The sequence below is a fragment of the Cygnus atratus genome, chromosome 5, assembly GCF_013377495.2.
Source record: "Cygnus atratus isolate AKBS03 ecotype Queensland, Australia chromosome 5, CAtr_DNAZoo_HiC_assembly, whole genome shotgun sequence".
In the NCBI taxonomy this organism is placed as follows: domain Eukaryota; kingdom Metazoa; phylum Chordata; class Aves; order Anseriformes; family Anatidae; genus Cygnus; species Cygnus atratus.
The window spans coordinates 57,879,596-57,891,921 of NC_066366.1; the positions used below are offsets into that span (position 1 = coordinate 57,879,596).

The window sequence follows — 12,326 nt, forward strand, 5'->3', positions numbered from 1 at the left end:
AAGATAAGGTTGGTTTCCTACAGAGCCTGTACTCGCTTTTTTGGCGATGTGCAGTAAGCAAGTACTATTAACAAGGAAAGGCTAGAAATTTCAATATCATCTCATAGTCCTGGGTTCCCTGTGGTTTGTGCACTATTTCTCATTCACGCATGCACATTTAAGATCTTTCAAACAAAACAAAGGGCATACATGAACTACGTGACTATATGCACTCTTCATTAGTCTGACCTCGCTGGCTGGTACTAACTACCTTTTAGCTTAGCCCTCCCAAGCCAGCAGATTTTTTATAAGCATCATGCTGGCAATGAATCTTGGAAAAAGGCAAAGAAGGAGAGGAAAACAATTTCACAGATCAGGTCTGAGAGGGCATTTCTTGCATAGGAATCAGTGTGAAGACACAAAACAAAGTGCTTGCGCTCCTGATGCAGTTTTAGCTGGCAAAAACCTAGAGCTGGAAGAGAGTGGGAGCAAAAGGAGCACCAGAAATGTTAAAAAATCCAACATGCGAGAGGCAAAAGGATCTGAGCAAGTAATGCAGGGGCAAAAATGACGAAATGCTGTCTAATCTGTAGGTGCCTGACAGGACAAAACCCAGAGAGCATGGCATCACCTAGGAAATGAAGATGCCTGCATCCATTCCCAGCTGGAAGACCCTCCTGTGCATCCTGCTGGGGTCGAAGCAGCGCACCCAGCATTTCACCTACCTGCTCCACAGAGCCCGGACGGCCTGCGGCCGGTGTGCATCCAGTCTCGCTTCATTCTCTGCAGCAGCCTGAGAGCCGTCATGGAGACCTCGTGGTTCTTATCCCCGAACTCAAGCATATGTGCAAAACGAGGAATGTATAAACACGGATCTGAAATAGAAGGTAACACAATTATTTCTAGTCCTGAACCTTGATTTATGAACCACAAAACTTGAACGGCAGCACTGTGGGGCTGTCACGGTCGGCTTGCTTCACATCTCAGAAAACAACCGGAGAGCAGCACAGACTAAGCTTTTGAAACACCTTTTCACTACGGGTACAGCTAGAACAAAATCCTTTCTTGCTTTACAGACAAGAGGCTTTTAAAGCACCACACAATGTTTTCCTTACGTGCTTTTCAGGGTTCCAAGCTTCACATGCTGCATGTATTCAGGCGTACTCTCCGTCGGCATAAATTGCTTGAACCCAATTAACGTCAGCAGCACTATGACAACTTACATCAGCCGTGGATCTGCCTCGTGATGTATAAACTTATTTCAAGTGTTGGTGTTATCAGCTTCAAAACTAACCGAAATGTGTCAGTTCGGATTGTGCTTTGCCTAAACCAATTTATAATTTATCAAACAATCTTGTAAATGCTACGCTTAACACATGTTTACTCTTATTTGAGGTATCAATTTCTCATTTCCTGCCAGCCTTTTATCACTTGACCGAAAATCCATGATGTACGGTAAATTGTTAACTATTAGCCTCAACTCAATTTCCTTAGCTGATCCCCTATGTGGGCACTTAAACTGATAAAGATGAAAACCCAGCTCAGAACGCTGCACCAGGCTTAGAGATTTACAATTAATCAAAGCGGTTTCATTTAGCACCGAGTTCTGACAATGATGCCCTGTTGCTCTCTGTAATTACCACGATCACAACGAACGTGATTACGCCTGTCAGTCCTACAGAGGCACGTAAATTGCGTTGCACGTAGCAAGCAAAAACTTCCAACCGCATCTCCCTCAAAACTTCAGAAACGCCCAAGTGCAGCCGTTTCCTAAACGTGATGACAACAACCAAGGGATTGACCGATCCATGTGATTTTTTAGGGCTCCATACTTCCAACTACCCATGCAGTGTGCTAGTAGATCCCTACCTACTAGTAGGTCCCTACCATGTTTAGGCGCTCGTTGTAAGTAGATTGCCTGGGAGAACAGCTTTGGAAAACCCATTTTTAAGCACTTTTTCACATACATGCCCATTGACACAACTACAGTTTGTTAGAAAAGTAGTGTTTATAAAATTATCAGAAACAATCAATCCCAAAATAGGAGAAGCGCTTCCAGGAGCAATGGGTGCCTGGCACCCAAAGCCCCCCAGTGCCTGCTCTGTCCCCAGCTGCATGTTTTGGGGCAGGGACTCGGCTCCTGCCAAGGACAGGGGTTGCAGTGGGGGCTCCTCGGCCCCCTCTGGGATCGGGGAGCACCGAGGCAGCTCCGCGTGGTGGCTGCTCTGAGGTCTCTGCCGGCGCTCGTGCCCACGGGTCATTTGCCAAAACATCACACGTCGTTAATTCAAGTTCTGAAAGCTACCAGTCAGAAAATGAATACACGGACGGTTTTTAAGCGAAAAGCCATAAAGAGGCCGTAAATGGCCAGGATGCAAAGCTACCAATACATAAATTAAACGTCAGGCCAAAGCTAACACGACCATCTCCGGCATGGGCTGAAAAAAAAATAGGAACAAGCACTTCTTAAGATGCTGCTAAACCCACGCAGGGCGAACGAACCCTTTTGGGGTTCAACCCAAGTTGCAGCAGCCCAGCACCGCGCTGCGCCCCAAGGAGCCCCCCCGTCCCCAGGGGCTCAGGTCCTTGCTCAGGGGCTGCTGCTTCGGCTGGGGCAAAACCGGCTTTCCACAACGGGGGCTGTGACGCCAATGGGTTTATTTATTTTTTTATTTTATTTTATTTTTAAGGAAAGGCGCAGCTCCCTATCCCACCTGCGACTTGGAAGCACGGAAGTGGCAGGAAGAGTGAAAAACTCCCAGCGCAGTGATTAAGAGGAGCCTTCCCCAGCAGTAACGGGGCTGCAGGGCGGGCGAGGAGCACGGGGGGAGTGAGGAGGGGGCACTGTGAGGGCCTCAGGGTGAGGAAATAATCAATGTGGGAAAAAATAAAGGGGGAAAATAAAGGGGGGAAATATAAAAGGGGGGATAAAAGGGGGTGGGAATAAAGGGGGGGGATTAAAGGGGGAAAAAATAAAGGGGGAAAAATAAAGGGGGGAATAAATAAAGGGGGGAATAAGGCAGGGGAAAATAAAGGGGGGAAAAATAAAGGGAGGGGGATAAAAAGGGGAAAAACAAAGGGGGGGAATAAAGGGGGAAAATAGAGGGAAAATTAAAGTGGGAAAAATTAAAGTGGGAAAAATTAAAGGGGAAAAATTAAAGGAGGAAAAAAATAAAGTGGGAGAAAAATAAAGGGGGAGAAACTAAAGCGGGAAACCGGGGTGTGGGGGCAGTACCCGCCAGAAAGGCTCCGGGAGGAGGCCCCGGGCCCCCCCCGGTTCGCACAGCCCATCCCACCCCCCCCATCCCACCCATCCCGGCCCCCCCCGCCCCAGCGCGGGGCAGCGGCGCCCCCGCCCGGTGCGGCCGGGAAGGGCGGCGGGGCGGGGCGGGGCGGGGCGGGGCCGGCTCGGCAGGGCTCGGCCGCGCTCGGATCTCCTCGGCACATCTCGGCCGCGCTCGGCCGCGCTCGGCACATCTCGGCGGTGCTCGGCGCTGCGCACGGCCCCGGCCGCTCTGCGCCCCCAGGCGGGCGTCGGAGACTGGGGAGGGGGAGAAGGAGGAGGAGGAGCTGGGGGGGGGGGGGGGGCGGCTCCCCCGGCTCCCCGGATTGGCGGGGGCGGCCGTGACGCGCGGCGCGGCGCTGCCTATTAGGGCGGGAGGCGGAGGCAGGGCCCGGCAGAGCCGAGCGGAGCCGAACGGGGCCGAGCCGCGTCCCGCCGCCGCCGTGAGGGGAGCGCCGAGGGGCAGCGACGCCCCCGCGGCGGGGCGAGGAGGAGGAAACTTGGTGCGGGGGCAGCCGGAGCCGCCCCGGGCCCGGCCCCTGCCCCTGCCCCGCCGCCGATGTGCCCCCGCAGCCGCCGCCGCCGGGCGGGGAAGGACGGAGCCGGGCGCGATCGTTCGCAGCAGCAGCAGCGGGGAGCCGGCGGGTGGCTGCGCCTCGGCGGGCTGTAGCGGCTGGAGGACCCGGGGACTGACTGTCGCTCCTCAACCCTGCGTCTGCTCTGCTGGATCTGTGGCTTTTTCGGTGGTGTGTGCTTGGGTTTTGTTTTTTTTTCTATTTTTCTATTTTTTTTTTTTTTTAATATAATTTTCTTCCTCGGGGGGACGGAGCTGCCTGCCAGCCCTGCTCGCTGCAGTCGTGGCGGCGGCGCGGAGGCTGGGCAGTCCCCCTTGGAGCCAAGGAGAAAAAAAGAGGAAAAAGAGAGGAGGAAAAAAAAAAAAGAGAGGCCGCCCCGCACCTAGAAGCGAACCGCGTCTCCTGCTAGCGGGACCTGCGCTTGGGATCTGTTAGTTCTCTTGCTCATGCCACTGCCCCATGGTTGCCTCAGTGGCAGGATCATGAAGTGTTTGACTTTTTTTCTTCTGCTTCCAGAGACCTTAAAGAAGTCCAAAAAGAGCGTGAGGCCAAACGGCAAGGTGCCAGGATGCTATGAGATAGTGCCCCTGGCCCTGAAGAAGAAGATGGCTGCAGAACTTTACCCTGCCAGCGCCAACACCAACATCGCCAACAGCAACGCCGCCGCCACCGCTGCCAACAGCAAGAAGAACGCGCTGCAGCTCCAGCAGAGCGCCCAGCCGCCCCCGCCGCCCCAGCTCCAGAACCTCAACAACAACAACTTGGAGAGCGCCAACTGGCAGTCCTTCCACCCCACGCTGCGCGAGAGGTAAGGGACAAGGGACAAGGGACAACCGGCCCCGCCGCCGGGCTGGTGGCTTCGGGGGGCGACGGGGCTGCCCACCGCTGAGCAGCCTCCACACCTCCCTCCCTTCCCCTCGCTTGCAGGAACGCGCTGATGTTCAATAACGAACTCATGGCTGACGTCCACTTCATCGTGGGCCCGCCAGGGGCATCCAAGAAAGTTCCTGCCCATAAGGTTTGTGCGGAGCATTATTTTTGTTCCCCCCCCCCCCACACACACACTTTTTGTGATACTGCTGAGTATATCCCCTCTCTACCCACCCCCCATGACAACTCCTTTCCATTTTTTTCTTAATCATCCTTCTTGCCTAATCCCAGAAGTAATTCACATATATGGCAGTTAAAGGGAACTGTCTAAGGCGAGCGCCTGCCTCAGCTGCAGCTTTTAACTTTCCTTAAGTGTAGCTCTTATCAAGAGCCAGCACGCTCAGTCATCATCACAGACGCACAGTACTGAGGCTTCTCTCCCTCCCTCTCTATTTTCCAGTACGTTTTGGCAGTCGGTAGCTCTGTCTTCTACGCTATGTTTTATGGTGATCTCGCAGAGGTCAAATCTGAAATCCATATACCAGATGTGGAACCTGCAGCCTTTCTAATCCTATTAAAGTAAGTGGCCACTACAAGTTACTAATTACGTGGACAGAATCAAAGTAGCTTAAAATACACATCTACCTCCTAATTGGCATTGTGCAATATGCACATATTACTGTTTACTTCATGTGCTGACAAATACCGAATGTCAGACTTGCTGCCAGCAAAGATGACTACAGATGAGTTTTTTTCATGGGTTATACATACATATATTTTTCCCTTAAACTCTTTTTTTTCCCCTCTAGATACATGTATAGTGATGAAATAGACCTGGAAGCTGACACAGTTCTGGCTACGCTGTATGCTGCCAAGAAGTACATCGTGCCAGCCCTAGCAAAGGCTTGCGTCAATTTTCTGGAGACTAGTTTAGAGGCGAAGAACGCTTGCGTTCTGCTGTCTCAGAGCAGGCTCTTTGAGGAGCCAGAGCTGACACAGCGCTGCTGGGAGGTGATTGATGCTCAAGCAGAAATGGCACTGAAGTCAGAAGGCTTCTGTGAGATAGATCAACAGACGCTAGAGATCATTGTAACCCGGGAGGCGCTAAACACCAAGGAAGTGGTAGTTTTCGAGGCCGTTCTCAACTGGGCAGAAGCTGAATGCAAAAGGCAAGGGCTGCCGGTTACGCCACGCAACAAGAGGAATGTATTAGGAAAAGCGCTGTACTTGGTGCGGATTCCCACTATGACTCTGGAAGAGTTTGCCAACGGAGCTGCCCAGTCCGACATCCTCACCCTTGAGGAAACACACAACATATTCCTATGGTACACGGCTGCAAACAAACCCAAACTTGAGTTTCCCCTGACGAAAAGGAAAGGACTCGTACCTCAGCGATGCCATCGATTTCAGTCGTCCGCGTACCGCAGTAACCAGTGGAGGTACAGAGGGCGGTGTGACAGTATTCAGTTTGCCGTAGACAAACGGATATTTATAGCAGGACTGGGATTGTATGGGTCAAGTTGTGGCAAAGCTGAATACAGCGTCAAAATCGAACTGAAGCGCTTAGGAGTTGTCCTTGCTCAAAATCTGACAAAGTTTACCTCCGACGGGTCCAGTAATACTTTCTCTGTGTGGTTTGAACACCCTGTGCAGGTTGAGCAGGACACGTTTTACAATGTAAGTGCTATTCTCGACGGCAATGAACTCAGTTACTTTGGGCAAGAGGGAATGACTGAAGTTCAGTGTGGAAAAGTGACATTCCAGTTCCAGTGCTCCTCGGACAGTACCAATGGAACTGGAGTACAAGGAGGACAGATACCTGAGCTCATTTTCTATGCATGATGCATTTCACCTTGATTGTATTCCAATACTGCAACGATGCACATTAAGGGATTTTCCAATCTTACTACGAAACTGTACAGCAGTATGGAATGTTATGCTACTTACCTATCTGCTACATCAGCCTATACAAATAAGTGAAGGAATGCTCTCGAATTTAATCTTATTTTATTTATTCATAAGCTATTTGACTTAATTAAGACTGCAACAAGCAGAAAAATGTTAAATCTCGCACGTACTGTGCATTTATTTTGTATATAGATAACTAACTTGCAGACTGCAGCTGACTTAAACAGAATGTTCTAAACTAGAGCAGTTTACAAATCTGTGAAATATAAAACATTTTTACTTGCCCTAAATCCTGTGTACTTGATCATTACTGATCTTAATGGCTTGTGTCTATTAATTCATCTACAGTACACTTACCAGGGGTGATAATGCCATAGTCTGTCCCCTATGTGTGGGGACATATCACTGCCAATACGAAGGCTCCCTTGCCTGCTGAGACTATCCATCGGGCAGCCTTTGCTTGCCTTCATTTTCCTTCACAGAGAAGGAAGCTGACATGGAAGCTCAGAGGTGTTTTGTGTGTTGCCTAAACTGAACACAGACAAAACTTGAGTGCATCTAATGCCAATTAATATCACCCTGTAGTTATACTTGAAAGCTTATAATGTCTGTTCACAACACGCTCTGGCCATCATCTGCATTAACCTCCAGCCTGCCCAGCAAACAGCGACGCTGACACCTGTCAAACTGCACCAGATTCAAACAGCCAGTCAGGACATACTGATGAAGCTTAATACAGCAACAGGCTTCATCACAGATTTAGCCAAGAGCTATAATACCGACAGCCACTGTCTAAATACACATCACAGGAGCATACATTAGAGAAATATTTACAATATGGTCTTTAAGTTCACTCAAAGTTACTAATTGGTGGAAGCTGCCTTAAGTAAATGATGCTGCATCTTTTTTCTTCCTCTGTATTTTTTCGAGAACTGTAAGTCCCTTCCATCCACTATCAGCAGTCATTTTATAGCTAGTATCCTTCAATTTTCTCAAAGACTGACAACAGTAGGTGTATTCCTCAAGGTTCTGACTATGATTACAGATGAACCACTTGGAAGTACTTCTTCTCTTTATAAATCTTGTCTCATAATGACCTTGGAAAGACTATTCAAACAGCAAGCTAAACCATTGTTTTTCCCCATGTACAACAGGTACCTTTACATTTAATTTAGAAGGGTTTCCTGTTTGTCTTTACCTAACCTGTGTTATTTTTCCACCCTGAAACTAAGCTGCAATACAGTGCTCTCTCAAAAGGGGAACTACATCTTGAAAAGAAGTACTTTCTACCAGACATGAACCTGTGTTAACCGAGGCAGTTTGCTGCAATGATGGGCGATAGCTGTGTCCTGCCGTATGCTGTCTGGGTGCTGTTAAAACAATGCTCGGTACAGGAGCTGCTGGTTCTCTTGCTACAAACTAAACGAGCAAGAACACGATTATATGACCAGCTGAGTACATCTGAAGGAGTATGCATGTGTTCTTCTTGAACACAAAGGCATCTGATTCTCTCAGTGCAGATTAAGGAGAGTGGGAGTATGGGTGGATTAAAATACAGGAAAAAAATGGTGCACAGTGGTGGTAACAGTCACAAGACCTCTCTATAAACTCCTTCTTTTATAGCTGGAATTGGTATGAATTCCAAATTGGCTCCAAAGTTACAACTGAGGCATGATTTTTTTTTTTAACCCTTTTAACAAGGTAAAGCCCACTTCCCTATCACCCTGTGTTATAATTTCAGCAATAACTTACTAATTAAAAAGTTATTAAAATACTTGGGGAAAAGTGGCCTACTTGGAAAACACTGCACCTCATTTTCCATCAAGTCGTATCAATCAATCAATCATCAATCGTATTACAAGTGCTGAACTCCTCAGCTACAGGTGATGGACTGACAGTAAGTTTGGCAAATGTTTACGAGATGTAGCATCTTCATGGAACTGAGTTTGACAGGCCTGTGCAAGCTTGTAGATGAACAAAGATGCCACACGGCAGTCCATTGTCTTAGTATAGCCTAAACTACTCTGAGAACAGTAACAAAGCTGTAGAAGAAAACAGCATCTTGCTCACACACACACACACTTAAGTATCCACGCAGCAAATAAACCAAAAGTTAAATAGTAAAATAAAAAATACCTATGGCTGGAGCATTTATGCAGAGTTCTCTGGCCAACAGAAGGAAAGTTTTTCCCAGCACATAGACATTCACCTATTAAAAGACAAAAATCGTTATTTAAATCTTAAACCACAGATGTTTTTAAACAGACCACTTATGTGGAAAGGAAAAAAATCATTTTTGAAATCTTAAAGAATCTGCTTTAGAAAATTCAATTAAAGTAATACAAGAAATATTTACAGATACAGAATAATACCTGGTGCTTGTCAAAAGCTGCATAAGTTAGCATTGTAAATCAAAGCCTAAGTTTATACTGAAAAAAATTACAAAATGCTGTTCATTATGCTCTTCAGTGGACTCAGTGTCGCTCTGTAGTACTTGGACAAATTTTCAGTTGTCACCTAACATCTTAAAGTATTAAGTAGACTTTATAGTGTCATTTGTCTTGCAACGTAACAAAACTTCAGCAAACAATCACAAGCTAGTGCAAATTTCATCTCCGTAAAATCATGTGAAGTGGGACACTTAAGTATTGCACAAGCACAAACCAAACTTCTCTGCCAAAGAAAGGAGCAGCGCTACATGCCCCAAGGGTATTTGTCATTTCTGATTGTTTGGACATTGCCCCACATGAAAAAGATAAACAAACAAACAAACACCAAACCACCCTGAACCACAGCAGGCCTGCTAAGGAGCCAGGCAGAGTCCCACTCTTGACCAGGAGGATGTAAACGGAAGGAGCTGCTCCTCAGACTCTGATTTGCAATTTATGGCATAGGCAAGTACAGCGTTTGAAAAGTCTGAGGAAGTTTTATTTCACTATCTTAAGATGTGTTTTTGTGGTCAGCAAGAAAGGTAGCATTTATTTCAAATCCCAATTATCCCCAAGCGTTCCCATGAAGCTCCAGGCACACCTTGCCCCCCCAAGGCACATGAAAAGGTTAGTTTAAAAAAAAAAATAAATCCAACCTCCTACAATGCAAACATTTTTTTTTTTTTTTTTTTAAGTGTAAGTAGCACGTACTCTGTTGCTTTCATGTAATAGAACTGCCCCTCTCTTTCCTACGCCAGGATAATGAAGGCGTTCACTAAGCAGTTACACAATGGAGTTGTCCATTAAGGTACAAGCCCATGGAAATTAATAATCTGTTACTAAGTACTGCCTTCCAGTTTCACAGAGCTTTACCAACACCGGTTTAAAAGCAGCCTTCCTCCCTAGTGTACAGATGCTGCTACCAAGCTAGTGAAAAAGCAACAAACAAATACCGACACATTTCCACCTAGCCATCCACTTGCAAAACAACTTTTTGCGTTACGTGAAAATCTTCCCAATGTGATTTTTTTTTCTGAACTCAAATTTAAAAAAGGAAAACTTCAAAAAAAATCCTCAGAATTAGCATGTATGCTGAAAAGGACTGTTCAACCAAGTGTGTATGATGTGATGTTAATTTAGGCCATATTTAGTGGAAAATGTTGAATACCTCCCGTGCTTTGTCTGTCTGACCAGTGGTTTCACTGCCCTAGAAGATTCTTCCATAGGATAGTCTGAAATTTTACCACTCCTTTTTTCCCCAAAATGCCAGGCAACGCAGAAATAATATTCTAGGGCAAGGAAGAAAGACAAAATATAATTTTTGAACAAAAAGTGTACTTAGGAAATAAATCACAGAATTTTACACAGAAAACCAAGCATCCACTGAACCTGGCAGTTCATATAGGAGTTTGGGAGCACGTGACTTTCCACGAGCCACAGAGACATTACTTAAAGCAAAATATCTGCAGTGTTTCAGTTGGCTTCCGATGCTCTACATTCAGTGCAAGTTTGGGATGGCTTTTTTTGACCTTTTGTCTAAAAAACACCAGCATAAAGAGTGGGGTTTTGGCTGTAGTTTCAGCCTTTTAAGTTGGCTGACCGAGTTACTATAAATCTTAAACCTCATCACTTAGATCTTGTTCTGCAAGGATGATTTCACTGCACAAATCAATAAGGTTACTTCAGTGGAGCCAAGTCCATATGATATTTCCATCAGAGGCTTCACAAACATCTAGTTCCTTCATTTTAGTCTAGAGAGAACCTATAATTCAGACAAGCATTTCTCCCTCTGGCTTTTTTTCTGTCAGGACATCCAAATACTTCATGCATATCCCCATCTAGCCGTGTCACTAGAAGAAACTCCTCCTAAGCAAACTTCCTATAAATGCAATCATCAAAGAACAAACAGATACGAAGAGACAAAGAAACTTTTTTCTTTAAAGCTATACTCTAACAACAAAAACAGGCGTTGGATTAAATACAAAGCAAAGACACATGCATTATAAAATTGGCTAATGATTGTTTTTCATCCTCCTGTCTTTACCTAACTAAAAGTCTCCAGGTCCATGGTCTATTTGAGAAGTAAGGTACTTTAAAACTAAGCTGCTTTTCCACTTTACACACATCATCGGTGTTTTATGGCCGACTTCAAGGTGTAGACAGTGTATTTACACAAACTAATAAATTCAAATAGAAATGGTACATCAGGGAAATTTCATTCTTTTGATCACAAGTGCTCTCTGCAGTTTCTCGTTACTACCAATTTAGAAAGAACTAGGATACACAGTGTATTACGTACTCTGTATTGTTTTCCTCATGAAGCTGATGCTTTTTTTATGTCAGGGTAAAGTCACAAAAAGGATCAGGAGTACTTAACTGGTTCCAGTTTTCCTGGCAAATCAGTAGCAAGAGATACTTCAGGCCCTCTAAAGCAAAACACTTGTCATCTTTAAAAGTTACCAAATATTCAGAAGTTCTGGGGGCGTCTCCTACAGGCAGAGAACTAAAGATGGCATAAAGCTCACTCAGAAATCAGTAATGGTGCTGCACAGCTTAAACAAGGCATTTAATAACTTCTGGTTTTAGTGGAAGAAGGCCCTTCCGCTAAATTTTAATGCCACTGTCACTAATTTGAACTATTCCATACACACACCCGTCCTGTGATAGATGAAATGATAGCTATATTAGGCATATAGAAAGTCTTTCTTTACTCATCTTTTCTATGTTTTTTTTTTGCACTCTATTAAGCTTAGAAAATTAAGAGAATTAATTTAGAGGCATACTTTAATTTCTAGTTCTTTTTTCATTAAGAACTTCTTACAAAAATTCATATACTCCAATCCATCAAAAGCTTAATACTCCAAATTTAGAACCATATGACATTTGCATTCATAAAATCTAATTTTATGAATCCTTTGAACAGTGAATAAACGAAACTGCCCTTCTAGAAAGCTGTGTCTGGCTTAGGCTTCAATTGCTGTAGCTTTCAAGCTTACCACATTAACTTCAGTCTCTTTTCCCCACTTCTTGATTTATAAGGATCATAGTGAAAGACTGTATTTTCACCAACTGTCTCCAATCAATATTTTGAAAGCATAGCAATTGTTTTATAGACTTTCCTAAGACTTGCGCTCTCTGTACAGTTTTTCATATTTTGGTCAAATACTAAAATCTTCTAAACTCAATGCAGTCGCTAGGTTTAAGCATCAACACGTAAAACAACAGAGAGCAGCACTGGCCCCTTACAGAGCGAGTATTTTTAAATATCTGCATGCCCCGATA

At 45.4% G+C, this 12,326-nt stretch overlaps 2 protein-coding genes across 7 annotated transcripts in view; one reads left to right on the top strand and one right to left on the bottom strand.

Moving 5' to 3' along the window:
- The window catches only part of BRF1 (BRF1 RNA polymerase III transcription initiation factor subunit), a 170,159-nt gene that overhangs the window by 84,178 nt on the left and 73,655 nt on the right, over nt 1-12,326 (bottom strand). For all 4 annotated transcript variants that reach the window (XM_035551498.2, XM_035551502.2, XM_050711358.1 and 1 more), the window contains exons 5-6: nt 8,752-8,824; nt 705-854 (exon numbers count right to left, since the gene is read on the bottom strand). In XM_035551498.2, coding sequence (XP_035407391.1) covers nt 705-854; nt 8,752-8,824 — 223 coding nt within the window. The remainder of the gene's footprint in view (nt 1-704; nt 855-8,751; nt 8,825-12,326) is intronic.
- BTBD6 (BTB domain containing 6) lies at nt 3,662-6,905 on the top strand. 3 transcript variants are annotated; one of them, XM_035551506.2, is made up of 5 exons: nt 3,662-4,008; nt 4,354-4,645; nt 4,765-4,855; nt 5,168-5,286; nt 5,517-6,905. In XM_035551506.2, exons 2-5 carry the CDS (start codon nt 4,443-4,445, stop codon nt 6,547-6,549), a joined length of 1,446 nt encoding a protein of 481 aa, XP_035407399.1. In that variant the 5' UTR covers nt 3,662-4,008; nt 4,354-4,442; the 3' UTR covers nt 6,550-6,905. The 3 variants fall into 3 exon arrangements, with proteins under 3 accessions (XP_035407399.1, XP_035407398.1, XP_035407400.1); XM_035551507.2 differs by lacking the exon at nt 3,662-4,008 and adding an exon at nt 4,020-4,267; XM_035551505.2 differs by having other exon boundaries at nt 3,662-4,645.

Bases quoted from the DNA above. Each gene is read 5' to 3' on its own strand.
- BTBD6 (XM_035551505.2), top strand. From the start codon at position 4,284: ATGCCACTGCCCCATGGTTGCCTCAGTGGCAGGATCATGAAGTGTTTG. The intron at 4,646-4,764 runs GTAAGGGACAAG...CCTCGCTTGCAG, and splicing joins CACCCCACGCTGCGCGAGAG to GAACGCGCTGATGTTCAATA. The intron at 4,856-5,167 runs GTTTGTGCGGAG...TCTATTTTCCAG, and splicing joins AGAAAGTTCCTGCCCATAAG to TACGTTTTGGCAGTCGGTAG.